Source organism: Typopeltis vanoorti, chromosome 6, assembly GCF_054136105.1.
Source record: "Typopeltis vanoorti isolate ZY-2024b chromosome 6, IOZ_Tvanoo_1.0, whole genome shotgun sequence".
Taxonomy (NCBI): domain Eukaryota; kingdom Metazoa; phylum Arthropoda; class Arachnida; order Uropygi; family Thelyphonidae; genus Typopeltis; species Typopeltis vanoorti.
The window spans coordinates 37,876,522-37,892,334 of NC_143554.1; the positions used below are offsets into that span (position 1 = coordinate 37,876,522).

The 15,813-nt window shown below is 35.1% G+C and overlaps 1 protein-coding gene across 3 annotated transcripts in view; it reads left to right on the forward strand.

The window, feature by feature from the left end:
• Positions 1–15,813, forward strand: part of LOC150105388 (uncharacterized) — a 188,972-nt gene that overhangs the window by 57,838 nt on the left and 115,321 nt on the right. For all 3 annotated transcript variants that reach the window (XM_090394125.1, XM_090394124.1, XM_090394123.1), the window contains exon 3: positions 11,402–11,435. In XM_090394125.1, coding sequence (XP_090250251.1) covers positions 11,402–11,435 — 34 coding nt within the window. The remainder of the gene's footprint in view (positions 1–11,401; positions 11,436–15,813) is intronic.

The following is a 15,813-nucleotide window of genomic DNA, read 5'->3' on the forward strand; positions in this document are numbered from 1 at the left end:
ACTTTTTCTACAGGCCAGGTGCTTTCTGATTATCTGCTTCTTAGCAGTGATTTTTGCTTCTTGGTTTACAGTAGTTCTCTGCCGACATCTTAGATAATACCAACAAAATGCAGTCGCCATTTTATTGTTATTATCTAACCAATATAGAACTATCTTTGCTAGAGTTTGCTGCTGATATCATCTCTGTTCACTTTCACTAATTTTTCTTAGAAGAATGTTTTATTTCTAACCTAGATCCACAGGTTAAAATTGGTTGGAACACTGTCTTGTCTAGTAAATTTACAACTTTGATATTTTAGCTAATTTCTCCTATTCCGTATAAGTTTATTTAACTAACTCCTACCACATCAGCTTTGTTTATTCTGGTATATATTTCCAGATTTAATTTATATCCATTAAAAATATTTTACTTATTCTTGAGGTTCTTCACTGAGAATGCAGATATTTTCTAATATTGGGTTGGCAAATAAGTTCGTTCGGTTTATCCATTAGCACAAGTTTATGCCGCTTTGCCTGTCGCTATTGTTGCGCTACCACGCAACGCTATTGCGCAGTTGAAAGGCGACATTTCACATAACCTTTCCGTGAATTTTTCGTTCGGCCTACTTCAGTTGCGTGTGTGTAACATATTTTTAGAAATGGAAGGAAACAACTTACATTACTGGCATGTTTTGCTTTTTTATTTCAAAAAAGGCAAACGAGCTGCAGAGGCCCATAAAAAAAAAAAATAATAATAATAAAAATAAATAAATATGCAGCGTATATGGGGATGGTGCCTTAACAGAATGCGTATGCCAAACGTGGCTTGCCAAATTCTGTTCTAGAGATTTTGACGTCAGTGATGCGCCGGTTGCCCGACTGAGGTTGATTCAAGCGTTGTGAAGGATATTGTCAACAAAAATCCGTCGAAAACAGTGTGGGAGATTGCTGCAGAACTGAACATTTCCCATACAAGCATTTGAAAACCATTTGCACAAGCTGGGATATGTTTCAAAACTCTGTTTGGGTGCCGCATGAATTGACTGAGGCCAATATGACTGCTCGCATATCTATCTGTGATTTGCTATGACATTGGCAAGAAAACTACCCATTTTTGAAGCGGATGATTACGGGAGATGAAAAATGGGTTGTGTACAATGTTCTTTTACATACCATGTTATTGTTAACATGGTATGTAAAAGATCATGGGGGAGCACAAGAGCGAACCGCCGCAAACAACCTTAAAAGTGGGATTGCACCCAAAGAAGATCATGCTCTGTGTTGTGGGATTATAAAGGTGTTGTCCACTATGAGGTGTTACTGTCAGGCAGAATGATTGATTCAACTGCCTATTGCTCACAGTTAACATGACTGGTGTGTGTAATTGGCAAATCGGAAAGGAGTTATCTTTCATCACGACAACGGCAGACCCCACACATGGTTAACAACCCGGAGTAAATTGTTACATCTTGGCTGGGATGTTTTGCCGCATCCTCCGTATTCAATGCACCTGGCACCTTCTGATTACCACTTATTCCGATCATTGCAGAATTCTCTGAACAGGAAAACCTTTTCTAACGAGGAGGCTGTCAAAAGACACCTGGATCAGTTTTTCGCCAGTAAACCTCAGGAGTTTTATGAACGTGGTATAATGAAATTGGTGGACAGATGGCAAGAGGTCTTTGATAAAGAGGGTCAATATATAGCTGACTAGTACGTATTTTTTTTTTTTATATATATATATATATATATATTAAAATAAAACGTTTTTCATTCCACTCTGAAAAACTGAACAAACTTATTTGCCAACCCAATAGTTTTGCCATTTTTTTTAATGCCAAATTTTACTGCAGTTAAAGAATACCAAAGACTTGCACTTGATTTGTTTAGAAGTATGTCACCTGCATAAAGTCAGTATCTCAATTTGAACATTTTTGATGTCAGATTTAATTATGCTTTCTGTCATGATTTGATCAAAATAGAGTATGATGAATAACAGTAAAACTTGATTTTGCAGCGAATTGTCATTCTGTACCTCCCTCCTTCAAGTCTGACATATAGGCTGTATATATCTCCATATAATACTCCATTTATTCTTTAATAAATTCATGCATGCAAGATTTGTACAAAATCATCTCTTGTAGAATAGAATATGATAGGATATTTGTCTAATATTTTCTGTATCCGTGAGGCTCGCCACAAATTGTTTAACCAAACTTTCCATTTAAAACATGTGGTGTCTAGTTTGGATATGTAACCAATTAATTAAGAACTTATTGAAGCAATTACTTTTTTAAAATAGGCATTCATTTTTATGTGAAATAAGGAACAGGATTTTTACTCACTTAAAACTTCTACACTTTCAGGAGATGTATGAAACTGACTGTATAGTGGATGCCCCTACTCTTCCCAGTATTACAGAAATGTTTAAAACATTTTGTTGTAGCAGTAAACATAAATTTCTCACAGTAGTGTGTATGATTGAGTATGAGGCTGGCCTTTTTGGTATGATTGTGTCTTTAATTACATGTAACACATTTGAATGCATAAATTTATACACATGGTTACATTCATATATAATATAACTAAAACTTTAATGACTTTAATGAATATACTACTGATTATTCTTTTTCTTTAAGTGTCAATTTGAGTGAGAAATAAGTTTTTTTTGTTATTTTACTAACTTTGAAATTGAGTAATCAAGATTAATAATAGGAGAAATCTTTAAATATTAATTTAAAAATCTTAAGAGAGGAATCTTGATAAAACTAACTGTTTGGTGCACAAACAAAAATTCAAGAGTTAATAAATTTAATTTTAGAATGAAACAAGGGGACTCAAGCTGGAGAGGATCAAAAAAGAGAGGATTTTGACAATCACAACTCCTTTTTTGAAACAAAAATGGTTCATATGTATAATTGGGAAAAAGAGGGATAAGTAGTGGTTGAAGATGTTAATAGATGTGGTTTTAGAAATGAATATTAAGTTTAGAATTGAGACTTTATATCTGCAAGGTTTTAAAGCAATATGACATTTTTCTCACATGTAATATTAATGGATTTCTTTTTATGGTGAAATTTTAATAGTGAAACTAGAATTATTTGCTTGCTGACCTGGAAAGCTAAAATTACCATGTTTATTCCAGTTTATCTAATGGTGTGTACAAAATAGGTTTTTTAAAGCTGTTTTCTAGAAAAATTTCAGCTTCCTATGATGCTTGGCAACTCAGAAATAGCTCTCATACTGCACAGTAAAATTGTGATCCAAATAGTTTTTGGCAACTTCATCTTGAATGCACCAGGTGGTTTTACACTGAATTTTAATCGCTTTGTGGTTCCTCCATTGAATTGACTTTCTGTAAAGTGAATAGCAAACTTGGTTGTGTTTGCATTACTTTAATTTTGGGTTTCTCTAGCTAAGTTAGATAACCAGTAGCCTGAAAGTTAAATGCTTTTGTGGAATGAATTTCATTGCCACTGATGGGACTCACTGGTGTGAAAGTATACTTACAGGATAGCAAGCTATGAGTTTTATGGCATACCCTACTTTGACTATGATTTATTTAAAATTAAAACATGAAATGTTGTTTTAAATAAATTGACCAAAAGAAGGCATCTACTCAAAATATGAAATAATATGCAGGATGTTTATTTGGAAATTGTAAATTCTTTTACTCTTTCTACTGGATGAGCATAATTTAAAAAAACTGGGATACATAATATCAAAAGTTAGTAAGTTACCTAAGAAGTAAAAACCATCTGGGAAAAGTAAATCCAAGCTATAATATAAGTGAATTAAATTTGCATAATTAACAGTAATTTGTGGGAAAATAATGAACTCGTGAATAAGATACTATTAGTGATCATTTTACCAATAACGAAGGGAAAATGTGGAATCTTTCAAAGGAATAAATTGAGCTAAGTTAAGACTTTTTCATTGTTTGTCTTGGCGAAAACAACAGGGGCCCTTGTTTAACTGGGCGACGACCCAGCAGGCATGAAATTTTGTCATGCTGTACCATCATTTGTATTTTGGTTTAAGCCAATAAGCATACAATTTGTTCGGCTAAATCCCAAATTGCCAGCCCATCCTCGTTCGTTCAGTATCCAGGTAAGATACCCAACAGGGCGCACTGCGAGAAGGTGAGGATTGGACATTAGGTCAGAAGCCCTGGTTAGTTCTCTGCATTCCTTTAAAGGCTGTGTGGAGGTCTCCTCTCAGTTATACAGCTTTGCCCTTAAGCACCCCACCTCCCAAGTTTTCGCCAGAAAACCAGGGCAAACAGCGAAAAGTCAGCTACTGGAACAAATCTGAAAACACACCGCAACTCGACGTCACCAGAATTAAAGATCGGTACTATCAACATAAGAAGCCTGAATGGCAAAGAAATGGAGCTAGCTGAGGAATTAGGTAAGTACCAGATCGACATAATAGGGGGTGACTGAAACAAAAAAGACAAACTGGCGAGATCTTTCTGAGCAATAAATACAAAATGTTACATTCATGCAATGACAATCAAGAAAAAGGAGGAGGAGCCATAGTATTCAATACGAAATACGAGGCTAATCTTCTTGAATGGCAGGCAGTCTCAAGTAGTGATGTGGGGAACTGGACAACGAGACTTATTTGTGCCTATGATCCCACAGAAGGTTCATACAAAAATATTTTGGGAAAAATTGGAGAAAAGACCAAAGCTAATAATAATGGCAAATACCTGTTGGATTTCTGTTCATGGCATGGACATGGTTATTACTAACACCATGTTCCAACATAAAAATCTGCACAAATTCACATGGAGAGAAGACGCAAGGAATAAGAAAAGTCTCATTGACTATGTTATTGTTAATAGTGATGTTTTCTCCCTGGTGCAGGACACCAGAATGTACAGAGGATTTGAAATTGGAAGCGATCACTATTTAGTCTTGAGCAGGATAAAGTTGAATTTCATATTGAAAAGAATAACATGTAAGAAAAAAAAGTTGAGAAGCTCTCAGATGTGAACTGTCGACTAAAATACACAAATATTATTTATGAAAGAGTTTGAGAGCAAGAACCAAACCTTGGAGATTCAATGGCAAGCCCTGAAGAAAACACTGATTGATATGCTTTCTTCTTTTCCTTCACTGCCTCTTTAACTTCCTGTGTCCACCATGGAGTTCTGATTTTTCTATCCTTGCACACAATCTCACCACATGCCTCTCTGGCTGAATCAATCGATGTTTTCTTCAGGGCTTGCCACTGAATCTCCAAGGTTTGGTTCCTGCTCTCCAACTCTAATGTAAGAAAGCTAAACACTGTGTAAAACTAGTTAAACAAAAGTCATGGGAGGACTTTGGCAAGAACATAGAAAATAAATATCAAGAAGGTGGTAAGATATTCTGGAGGTCGTTGAAGAAGCTTAGAAATGGAGTAAAGAGTGCTGTAAAAGGAGTTAGAGATGATAAAGGTGACATGAAAATGGGAGCATAAGATATCCTTGAAGTATGGAGTAATTACTTCAGAAAATTGCAAAATGAAACAAGCAGTGATAGCACAGTGGTAAAAAACACTCAACAGTCATACAGTAAAGAATGCATATCCATACTTGAATTAGAAAAAGCCATCAAAGGCTTGAAATGTGGAAAGGCAGCAGGAGTAGATATTATTTGACCAGAAATGCTGAAATATGGTGGTATAAAAGTCTTACAGAGGCTGCACTGCATAGTTCAGAAGGACAAATTCCTGTTGACTGGAATAGAGCTCTCATAGTACCCATATATATAAAAAGTGAAATAAAACTGAATGTGAGAATTACAGCGGTATTTCTCTACCAAGTGTTCCTGGTAAGATTTGTGCAAGTATACTCGAGAAACTGTTGAGAAGAATTGTGGAATAAAAGCATGGTGAAGAACAAGCTGTATTCTGGCCAAATAGAGGCTGTCAGGATCAGATCTTCACTTTACGCCAAATAGTGGAGAAATTATGAAAATATATCAGAGATTTGTATTTAGGTTTTGTTGATCTGGAAAAGGCATATGATAAGGTGCCAAGAGAGAAGCTATTCAATACGCTACAGTCATATGATGTCAATGGGGCATTATATCAAGCAATACTTAGTCTTTATTTGAGTTGTAAGTCAGCAGTTGGAATTGAAGGAAGTACAGAAAAATGGTTTAATGTTAAATCTGGTGTGAGACAAGGATGTACATTATCCCCTCTGTTATTCATTATCTATATGGATCATATTATGAAGGAAAGTGGTATTAAACATGATATCAGAATTGGAGATGTTAATGTCAGCTCTTTGCTTTATGCAGACGATGTTATACTTCTAAATAAATCTGCAACAAGTTTACAAGATTCCCTGACTAAATTGAATAACTGTTGTAATAGATATGGTATGAAGGTCTGCATTAAAAAGACAAAGACAATGAAAATAGGTAGAATTGTTGAAAATGTCAACTGTGTTGTGAATGGGGAACTTGTGGAACAAGTAAAACATTTCAGCTACTTAGGCATGATTTTTATTGAAGATGGTCAATTAAATATGGAAATAGACAACAGAATCAACAAAGCTGGTATGATAGGAAGTCAATTGAATAAATTTGTATGGAATAAGAGAGAAATTAGTCGGAACACTAAATTAGCTGTATATAAGACAGTGTTAAAACCAGTTTTAACTTATGGATTTGAGTCAGAAGTAAAACACTTGACCAAAGACTAGAGACTGCAGATATGAGAGTCCTGAGAAAGATTAGAGACGTGAACAGATGGCAATGTCATATTAAAAACAAAGATATTAGGAAAGAACTTGACATTTTCAGCATCCAGGAATGTATTAGCAGAGCTAATCTCAGGTGGTATGGTCACTTAAACAGAATGGGCAAGGAAAGATTAGCAAAACAAGTGTTCTCTGCCAGGTTGGCTGGAAAAACTACAGAGAGGAAGACCAAGATATAGGTGGATTGATGCTGTACAAAGTGCCTTAGACGATAGAAATATAAGATCTGATAATGTTGGAATCTTGACAAGTAACAGACTGATTTGGAGGAAAATTGTAGATAGGAAGTTAGTAATGATGTAAATTTTTCATGTAGTACTATCATATCCTGTACACCCCCATGAGGATAAATGTCAGGAATTTGATGATGAAAACATCTACTATCATCTTCTATAGATCTCCTTCTCTTAATAATACAACAGAATACTTGGCATAAGTCGGTTGTCATTGCTATCCCAAAACCAGGAAATGATCTATCGCAATCAAATAATTAGCTCTGACCAGCTGTTTTTGTAAGATATTAGAGAAAATGGTTAATGCCAGATTTTTCTGGTTTTTAGAAAGAAATAATCTCTCTAGTACAGTGTTCGTAGTCATTGTTCAACTTTAGACCATTTGGTTTGTTTAAGAGATGCATTTCTTAAGCGCGAACATCTGGTTCTAGGTTCTCTTTGACATGGTAAAAGCTCATGACACATCTTGGTGATATGGTATATTAAAAGTACACAGAGCAGCCCACTCTTTCTTGCCCATCTATAGTATGGTTGAGTAAGTAATAATTACTGATTGCAGTAATTATACAGCAAAGTTGCATGCCATTCAGCTTGCACGTACATATAAAAGAAAACTGCTATGAAAAGTGTGTAATTTATACAGCCTCCTTGAGCCCTTTACAGGTCATCTTCTCTCCTGTGTATAATCCACACCCTTAATTTTGATGTTCAGTTGTGCTGGATTCCCATCCACAGTGGAATTAAGGGAAGTGAGATCGCAGATGCGACTACTGGATCAGCTAGTAGTCACATCTGCATACTAGTCTACATATATAGACTACAGGCAATTTATAAGATAAAAGCTAATTGCCCAGTGGCAATTAGCTTTTATCTAATTGACAGGAAGCATTTCAAAACAAATTACATGACAATTGCAATTCAGCCCCTTAAATATCCCCTTTGTTCCTACTCTGAAGTGTCGGTGATTACCCTCCGGTGTGATGTCACTTGGGTTCTCCCTTGCAGAAAGTCTTTAATTTAGTTGCCTGATCTGTTCGCAAGTTGTTGTGAACTTTTCTTTTATATTTTTTTGCTGACTCACTATATTAATAAGGCATAATCCCTTTCCTCTATTTTTAAATACTACAATCACGCAAGTAATAAGAATTTACATTCAAATAACATTTATACATCTTATTTTCCATATATTATTTTTGATTTGATACCCTCGTAAAATTGAGCCTGAAAAGTTAACTAAATTAACTTATCGTGCAAGATTTTGCGCCAGTATGTATTAGACTTCACTTATCACATGGCCTCACACTCGCTGCCTTATGAAAAATTGTTACTGGTATTGAATTCATAGCTGTTCACACCTGTTTTCTCAATCCTGTGTATCCTCGTTGTAAAATACTGTATTCTTGATGCTCAGTACCAGTTGGTATATCTGCCTCTGATAGCCAGATCTCACTAACATCTACAACCTGAAGTCCCAAAATGTTTGGGACTTCAGGTTGTAGGGTCCCAAAATGTTTGGGACTTGGCAAACATTTTGTCCCAAAATGTTTGCCAAGTACATGAATTCCACCCCTTTATTTCTGATGCTCCTGAAATCGTGTACAGACATTCTTTTAAAAACAATGTGCATGACATAAATTTGCTTTTTTTTGGCAAGTTAGGTAATTACACGTTCTTACAATGAATTGCAAGGAAATTACAAGTAATATATTAGCAGAGATTTATGCCATGGTGCATCATCTGCAAAAACATCAAACAAGGTGATCAGTGCAATTAGTAGTCTTCCCCCCCCCCCCCCCCCCACACACACTCCTGTTATCTCTAGTTGGATAGCACTTTCACATGGTAATATGTTAAACTTCTGCGAGCTGTATTTTCTATAATAAATTTAGTTTAATCCTTTATCCAAGTGTAAGCAAACAAAGTTTGCCCCTGAAAATATCTTCAGAACTGAGGTAAGGTGGTGCAACTCTGAGCAAAGGTAGACCAAGCTCTCATCACGCCTTGTCTCAGTATCTCCCATAATGCAAAGCTCATCTCCTTGCAGACATGTATCCTGCTATGCATTAAGGGAAGGGCCACTGTTGCACCACCTTACCTCAGTTCTGAAGATTTTTCAGGTGCAAGCTTTGTTTGCTTACACTTGGATTAAATTAAATTAAATTTATTGTAGTCTAACCAAGTGCAAAATAAACTTGCGACATCTTTATCTAAAGCCAGAGTAATTCATTAAGGTGGTACACCTGTTGGCAACTCGTATAGGTAAATATGACCTCTCCTATTGCTTCTATTTTGTATCTCCATGTTTGGGTCTGCCTCCAACTGACGAGACCTCAATAAAGGTCGAAACTGGTCTGGGTAGTGGCCCCTCCCTTAATGCATAGCAGTATACATGTTTGCAAGGAGATGTGCTTTGCATTTGGGAGATACTGAGACAAGGAGTGATGAGAGCTTGGTCCACCTTTGCTCGGAGTTGCCTGATGTTGCACCACCTTACCTCAGTTCTGAAGATATTTTCAGGCGCAAACTTTGTTTGCTTACATTTGGATAAAGGATTAAACTAAATTTATTATAGTCTAACCAAGTGCAAAATAAACTTCAAACTGTATTTTCTGCTTTTGAACTTTTTTTTTTAATTTAATAAAACATCGATTTGAAAATTGTTTATGAATTTTCAATCGATTCTTTGAATTTGTAATTTTTTTATATACTGGTGTTGATGTTATCATCACAAGCTGAAATATAATTATTGGATACTTATGTTTCTTGAAAGCAGCAAATCTTCTCCCTTCCAGATTGCTCTGATTTCTTTGCAACACACATGTAACGATTTGCCATGTCAGCCAGGTGGCAACTACGAAGATGATTTGTTTCATTCCTACCTAACACATTCACATTGGGTATTGTATAAATTGTACTGTTGTATACTCGCATACTATTATAGTATGCTGCATACTTCTTGAGAGTACATATCAGGAAATTGGTTCTGAACATGCAAGATTTTGAAGAAATTACAGTTCATCACCTTTAAACCTATCAACCACATCAGCAAATCTTTGTCCTCCTCCAGTGTTGTCACATGGTATTTCTGAAGGTCCATGTTATTTGATCTTGTCTTACATTGGTCAAGCAGGATGATCACCTAATCATATTTCAAAATACCAGAGCCATATCCAGCTTATCACACCTCAAACTTTTGCATACCTATACTTATAAGTATGAATTTTTATTCAAAGAAAGTGCCAAAGCCTCGCTCCATTGGACCAACTTCAATTATAATGATTGCTTTTCTGTTCCAAAAGTTATGTAGATTATTAAATGACTTGTTTAATATAAAATAAATGCACATCTCAATAGTATTTTATCCTGGCTACTCTACAACTGCATGCATTTTTTCTGTTCTTTTGTGTTCATTTAATTTTATTTCATTTTATGAAATGCTTGATAAATATATTGCAAACATTCTTCTGGCTATTTTGCAATATTTTGAGAATGGATAAGGCATACTTTTAGAGAGGCAAAAACCCTATTATCTCTATATGCAACTGCTGATTCACCTTCTGATATAGGGTAGGACAAGGTCTTCTTTGCATCTTGCACAAGATTCAAGGCCACATATTTTCATCCAAAGGGCATCATTCATATTGGCAGAACTATGGAAGCTGTTAAGACAAATAGTGAGGCATGTGTAGCTGGGTGGTAAGATGATTTGACACCACTTCTAAAGATTTTGCATTAGTCTTAGGTTATATGCACATTTCTCGTGAATGTATTAAGAGAAGAACTGAACTGGAAACATACCAGATGTCTGAAATTTTATCCTTTTGAATAGAAAAGAAAAATTATTTAACCTTTGATAAGATTTTATCAACTAGTCAAGTAAATGCAGTGTAGCCTGTTATTATAATATCAGTTATGTTTTTAAATAAACAGTTAAACATTGAAATGCCTTTTTATTTTATTGTGAGATTAACCAGCTATACCTCCACCATGTGGTGTGTAGATATCAACCAAAGCATGGTTGTTAAAGTTCAAATCAGTGACAAAATAAAATGGGCATAAGGTGTAAGTGGGTAATACACTTCATCTACTGTGGTTGGTTTCATGATCATTTCCTTTCTCTTGAGACATAACCTAATCAGATTATTCTTCCAGAATAATGATACTACAAAGTTGCCAAGTTACTAATGTTTTTTATGACAATCTTGGTTACACAATTTAAACTTTCAACACGCTATTACTGGGAAGGCCAAGCATTATATTATTTTGAAGTTAGTTTTCTATAAGAAAATTTTGTTTCCTAACTTTGAAATATTAAAATTTTTCATGTTTTCTTAAGGAATTATTTTGAGCTTCTTATTGTAATTTTTTCTTGGTTGGGATAGATGTTACCATATCATTTAAAAGCTTTTTTTTCCTCCCACCTCTTTAGGAGTGATACAAAAGAAGATATCTTTGTTCATCAGGTAAGAATTTTCGATATGTTTACTTTTAATAAATTTGTTTTAATTTTGTATATTGAAATATAACTTTCATGCTTTACATGCTGCTAACATAGCAGTAATCTAAAATTGCCCCCCCCTCTCTCTCTCTCTCTCTCTCTCTCTCTCTTTCTCTAGCGTAGTGTTACCTGTATCTGTTAACAAAGAAAAGCCAACAATTTAGCAACTAGCATAAAATTGCCTGCTGGTTTCATTTTGCCATTTGCTAATAGAGAATTTGTCTTAGTTTTTTTTTTATAAGAACATATGAAAGGAAACTATCTTTCCATTTCTTGCAAGAGGTATAATGATTTCAGGAAGAATAGAGAGATTACAAGGAGTATTTGCTGATGATTGTAGATGAATTGCAGCAATAAAAAAGCATGCTGTCAGCAAGAGGGAAGAAATCTGCAAGTAGTAATAATACTCATCAACATGGAGTAAGATTGTTAATAAGTAAATTAACATACAAAAATGTACTCAACTTTATTCATTTCTCCAGGCTAAGCAATCAACATTGATGTTATACAAGTATATGCACCAACTACAGACAAGGATGATGCAGAAATTGACCTTTTCTATTCTCAGCTGAAAGAACTTCTCAAAATGACAAAGAAAATGACATCATCATCATGGGAGACTATAATGCAAAAGTAGGGAAAGGGGCATCTGGAGTCGCAGTAGGACAGTTTGAACTCGATAAGAAATGATAGAGGAAATTGCTTAATACAATTTTTTGTCAAGAAGACCTAATAATTGCAAATACGTGGTTTGAGCTTCCAAACAGAAGACTCTACACATGGAAACCTCCGCAATAGCAACAGTATGGTCAGAAACCATATTACATCTTAGTTAATCAGTGTTATAGTAATAGTATAAGGAGTGTGAAGACCTATTCTAGTAGCAGAACTCAAATTAAAACTAAAGAAAATTGAAAACAAAACAGATGAAAAAACTAAATTTAAAAAACTTTAAAGAATGCAAAAATAGAAAAAGAACTTAAATTAGAACTTAATTGAAATTCATCCAATGATGATGAACAGGAAGTGAATGAATTAATGGAAGAAACTAAAAGAATTATTGAAAATAACTACAGGAATACTGGGTTATAGTACACCTCACAAGCAAAAGGATTGAATAACTGCTGAGATCTTATCCCTTATGGACCAGTGCAGACTGCACAAAGATAGATACTATGAAATATAAAGATACATGTGAAGATAAAACTAAAATAAAAGAAGCCACAGGAAAAACTGGATCACAGAAAAATGTAATGAAATTGAGGATCTACAAAAAACACATGACTTCAATCTTCACAAAAAAAAAAGTAAAGAATATTGGGATTGATGAAACTACATCCTATGCTACCTAGGACTAATGAAGGAGAAATAATCTTAAAAACATCTAAAAAAAAAAAAAAGAAGTTTTGACAGAATACATTTAAGGCACTATTTCTTGATAATGGACAAGACTTGACAAACTCAAGGAATATAGTCACAGGTCCCACGTATCTTGAAGTCCTAAGTAGTAAAGATGATCAAATTATAAAAAAATGGTAAAGCATGTGGTGCCAGACTGCATCTGTCTTAACAGACAGCATCAGGACAAGCAATATCAAAATTGGAAGAGGAGTGAGACAAGGATGTGTACTGTCTCCACTTGTATTTAACATCTACTCAGAAGTCTTATTTTGCAAGGCTGTAGAAGGAAGAAAGGAAGGAGAAATCATAAATGGCCAATTAATAAATACTTTACACTCTGCAGATGATACTGTCTTAATTACAACAAATATTCAAGATCAACAACTCTTAGAATGTGTCAACAAAGAAATCACAGAAGTGGACTTAAAAATTAACACCAAAAAAAAATTATGATAATAAGCAACAACCCTTCAATAACAGCTGACTTAATTCGAAATGGAAATGAAATTCAACAAGTAAACAAATTGAAATACCTGGAATCATGCTAAATGAAAGTCTGGACTGTAAAATGGAGATAAGATCAAGAATTGAAATTGCAAGACCGACCTTTATCAACATGAAACCCATTCTATATAACGACTTAAACATTGAAAGTCAATTACAAATGATGAGTTTCCATAGCTTAGTCGGTATAGATAAAGCCCTTTGGTTGAAAAGACCTGGGTTTGATTTCCATCAGTGACGTGAGGAACCTTTATATGGTCTCTTTTGATGAAAAGCAAGTTAGCTGGTGTCCTACGGAGGTAGGGGGTTTTTTCACCTGGAAATTCAGGTTTTTCGTCCACCAGAACAGGCAAACCGGCCCCGTAAACACGCAATGACTACAGTCAGGAGTGGTGGCCTGGTTGCATTAATTAGCTGTAAGTCCCCTTGGTGTTGGCAGTCGTAACCCGTTTTAGGATAGGATGGACAAATAGATAAGATGATGGTGAAGTGCTATGGTCAAGTTTATTATATGGAGTTGAAATATGGACGTTAAAGGCAATCAAAAAACTTAGAAGCCTTTGAAATGTGGATATTTAAAAGCATGCTCAAGATCCCATGCACAGAAAAGGTAAAGAATTGAAGAGGTACCGAAAAGAAGAAAAACTGCCTATTTAGGACAACTAATGAGAATAAACCATGAGTGTAACATTCTCCAGGTAATACTAGAAGTTAAAATCAACGGAAGAAGAAAAATATCATGGCTAGATGATATAAACTGGACTAAACTGAACATTGAGCTCTTAATCAGAGCCACTAAAGACCGAAGTAAAGTTGCCCCTGAACTCAGTCAGGAACTAGCACTTAAAGATGATGTGAGTAGCGGTCAATAGGAGAAAAAAAAATTGCTGCTGCAAATGGGGAGGTTCAAGAGAAATGGGAACGATACTCATTGTGTGAAGGTGACATAATGAGTGTAGGATGAGTAATTATTATGTGGGATTTAATCTACATGGATGTAGATTGGAAGAAGTAAAAGCATGAAGGTGTAAGGAAATGGAATCTTGTACATCTAACAAATAATTACTTGAGACAGCATATTATGGAGGGCACTAGGGATTAGTGTGGTGAATTTAGTGGTATATTATGGATTTAACCATAAGTAAGGTTGCCTTCAAAAACCAATTTGGTTGGTTTATGTATTTGAAAAATTGGGGGGGGGGGAGATACAAGAAGGACTTATTGAGATATAAGAAAGATTAATCTTCTGTACATTGCCTTATTTTCTTGATTTTTCTTATAAATTAACTTTAATACATACTTATTTCGCTGTTTTTGCTAGCTAAGCGAATAGTTTTCTTTTTTTAAATATTAACCCATTATGTAAGAGATTGCAAAACCTCTAGCACTATGTATGTGTGCAAAAGGTTATTAAGGAGATTGATCTTCGAAGGAAAACAGAAGTAGGTTTGGGTTGTTTGAAGCTGGATAGTCAACAGCTATTGACCCAGCAGTTTATTCATGTCTAGTCTTAGGTTGTTGCCCGGTTGGCAGAATGCCTAAGCAGAAACATTATTATCCTATAAGAATATGATTAAATTGAATCTGTGGGGGGGGGGCTGTTAACTTGGTTGCTTTCTTCTTGATAAATTGCAGCTTTGACTGTAATACAGTCCATTCCAGTTGATTGTTGACCTGTTATTTTTTAATATTTTAAGAGAACTCAGGTGAGGACAGGTGGCTGAGTTTTCTCTTTTTGTGTAGTGGATATATCAGTGGTGTTGTGTTGCCCATTTTGGTTGGGTGTGCTGTCATGTGGCTTATGCAACCCACACTACAAAATTCACATCAATTTGATTGCATTTTTGTCGCTGTGTGTTTTAATAGTGCATCGGTGCTCATCTTAATCTGTCCAAAATGCAATTAATTGTATGATAACTTTGAATACTTTTTGAATTAAATGTAACCAAATCTACATAGAGTGGGGGAACAGTATGTTTGTTTTAAGATATAAGAGGGTGGTCTGAAAAGTTTTTGGCCTAACAATGGAAAAATGAATTTATAATTTCAAAATTTAATTTTTTTTTTATTTTGGTTTAACCAATAAGAATACAATTTGGTCGGCTAAATCCCAAATTGCCAGCCCATCCTCGTTCGTTCAGTATCAAAGTAGATACCCAACAGGGTGCACCACGAGAAGGTGAGGATTGGACATTAGGTCAGAAGCCCTGGTCGGTTCTCCGCATTCCTTTAAAGGCTATGTGGAGGTCTCCTCTCAGTTATACAGCTTTGACCCTTAAGCACCCCTATCTGAAAACAAACCCCAACTCAACATCACCAGAGTTAAAGATCGGTACTATCAACGTAAGAAGCCTGAATGGCAAAGAAATGGAGCTAGCTGAGGAATTAGATAAGTACCAGATTGACATAATAGGGGTGACTGAAACAAAAAAGACCAA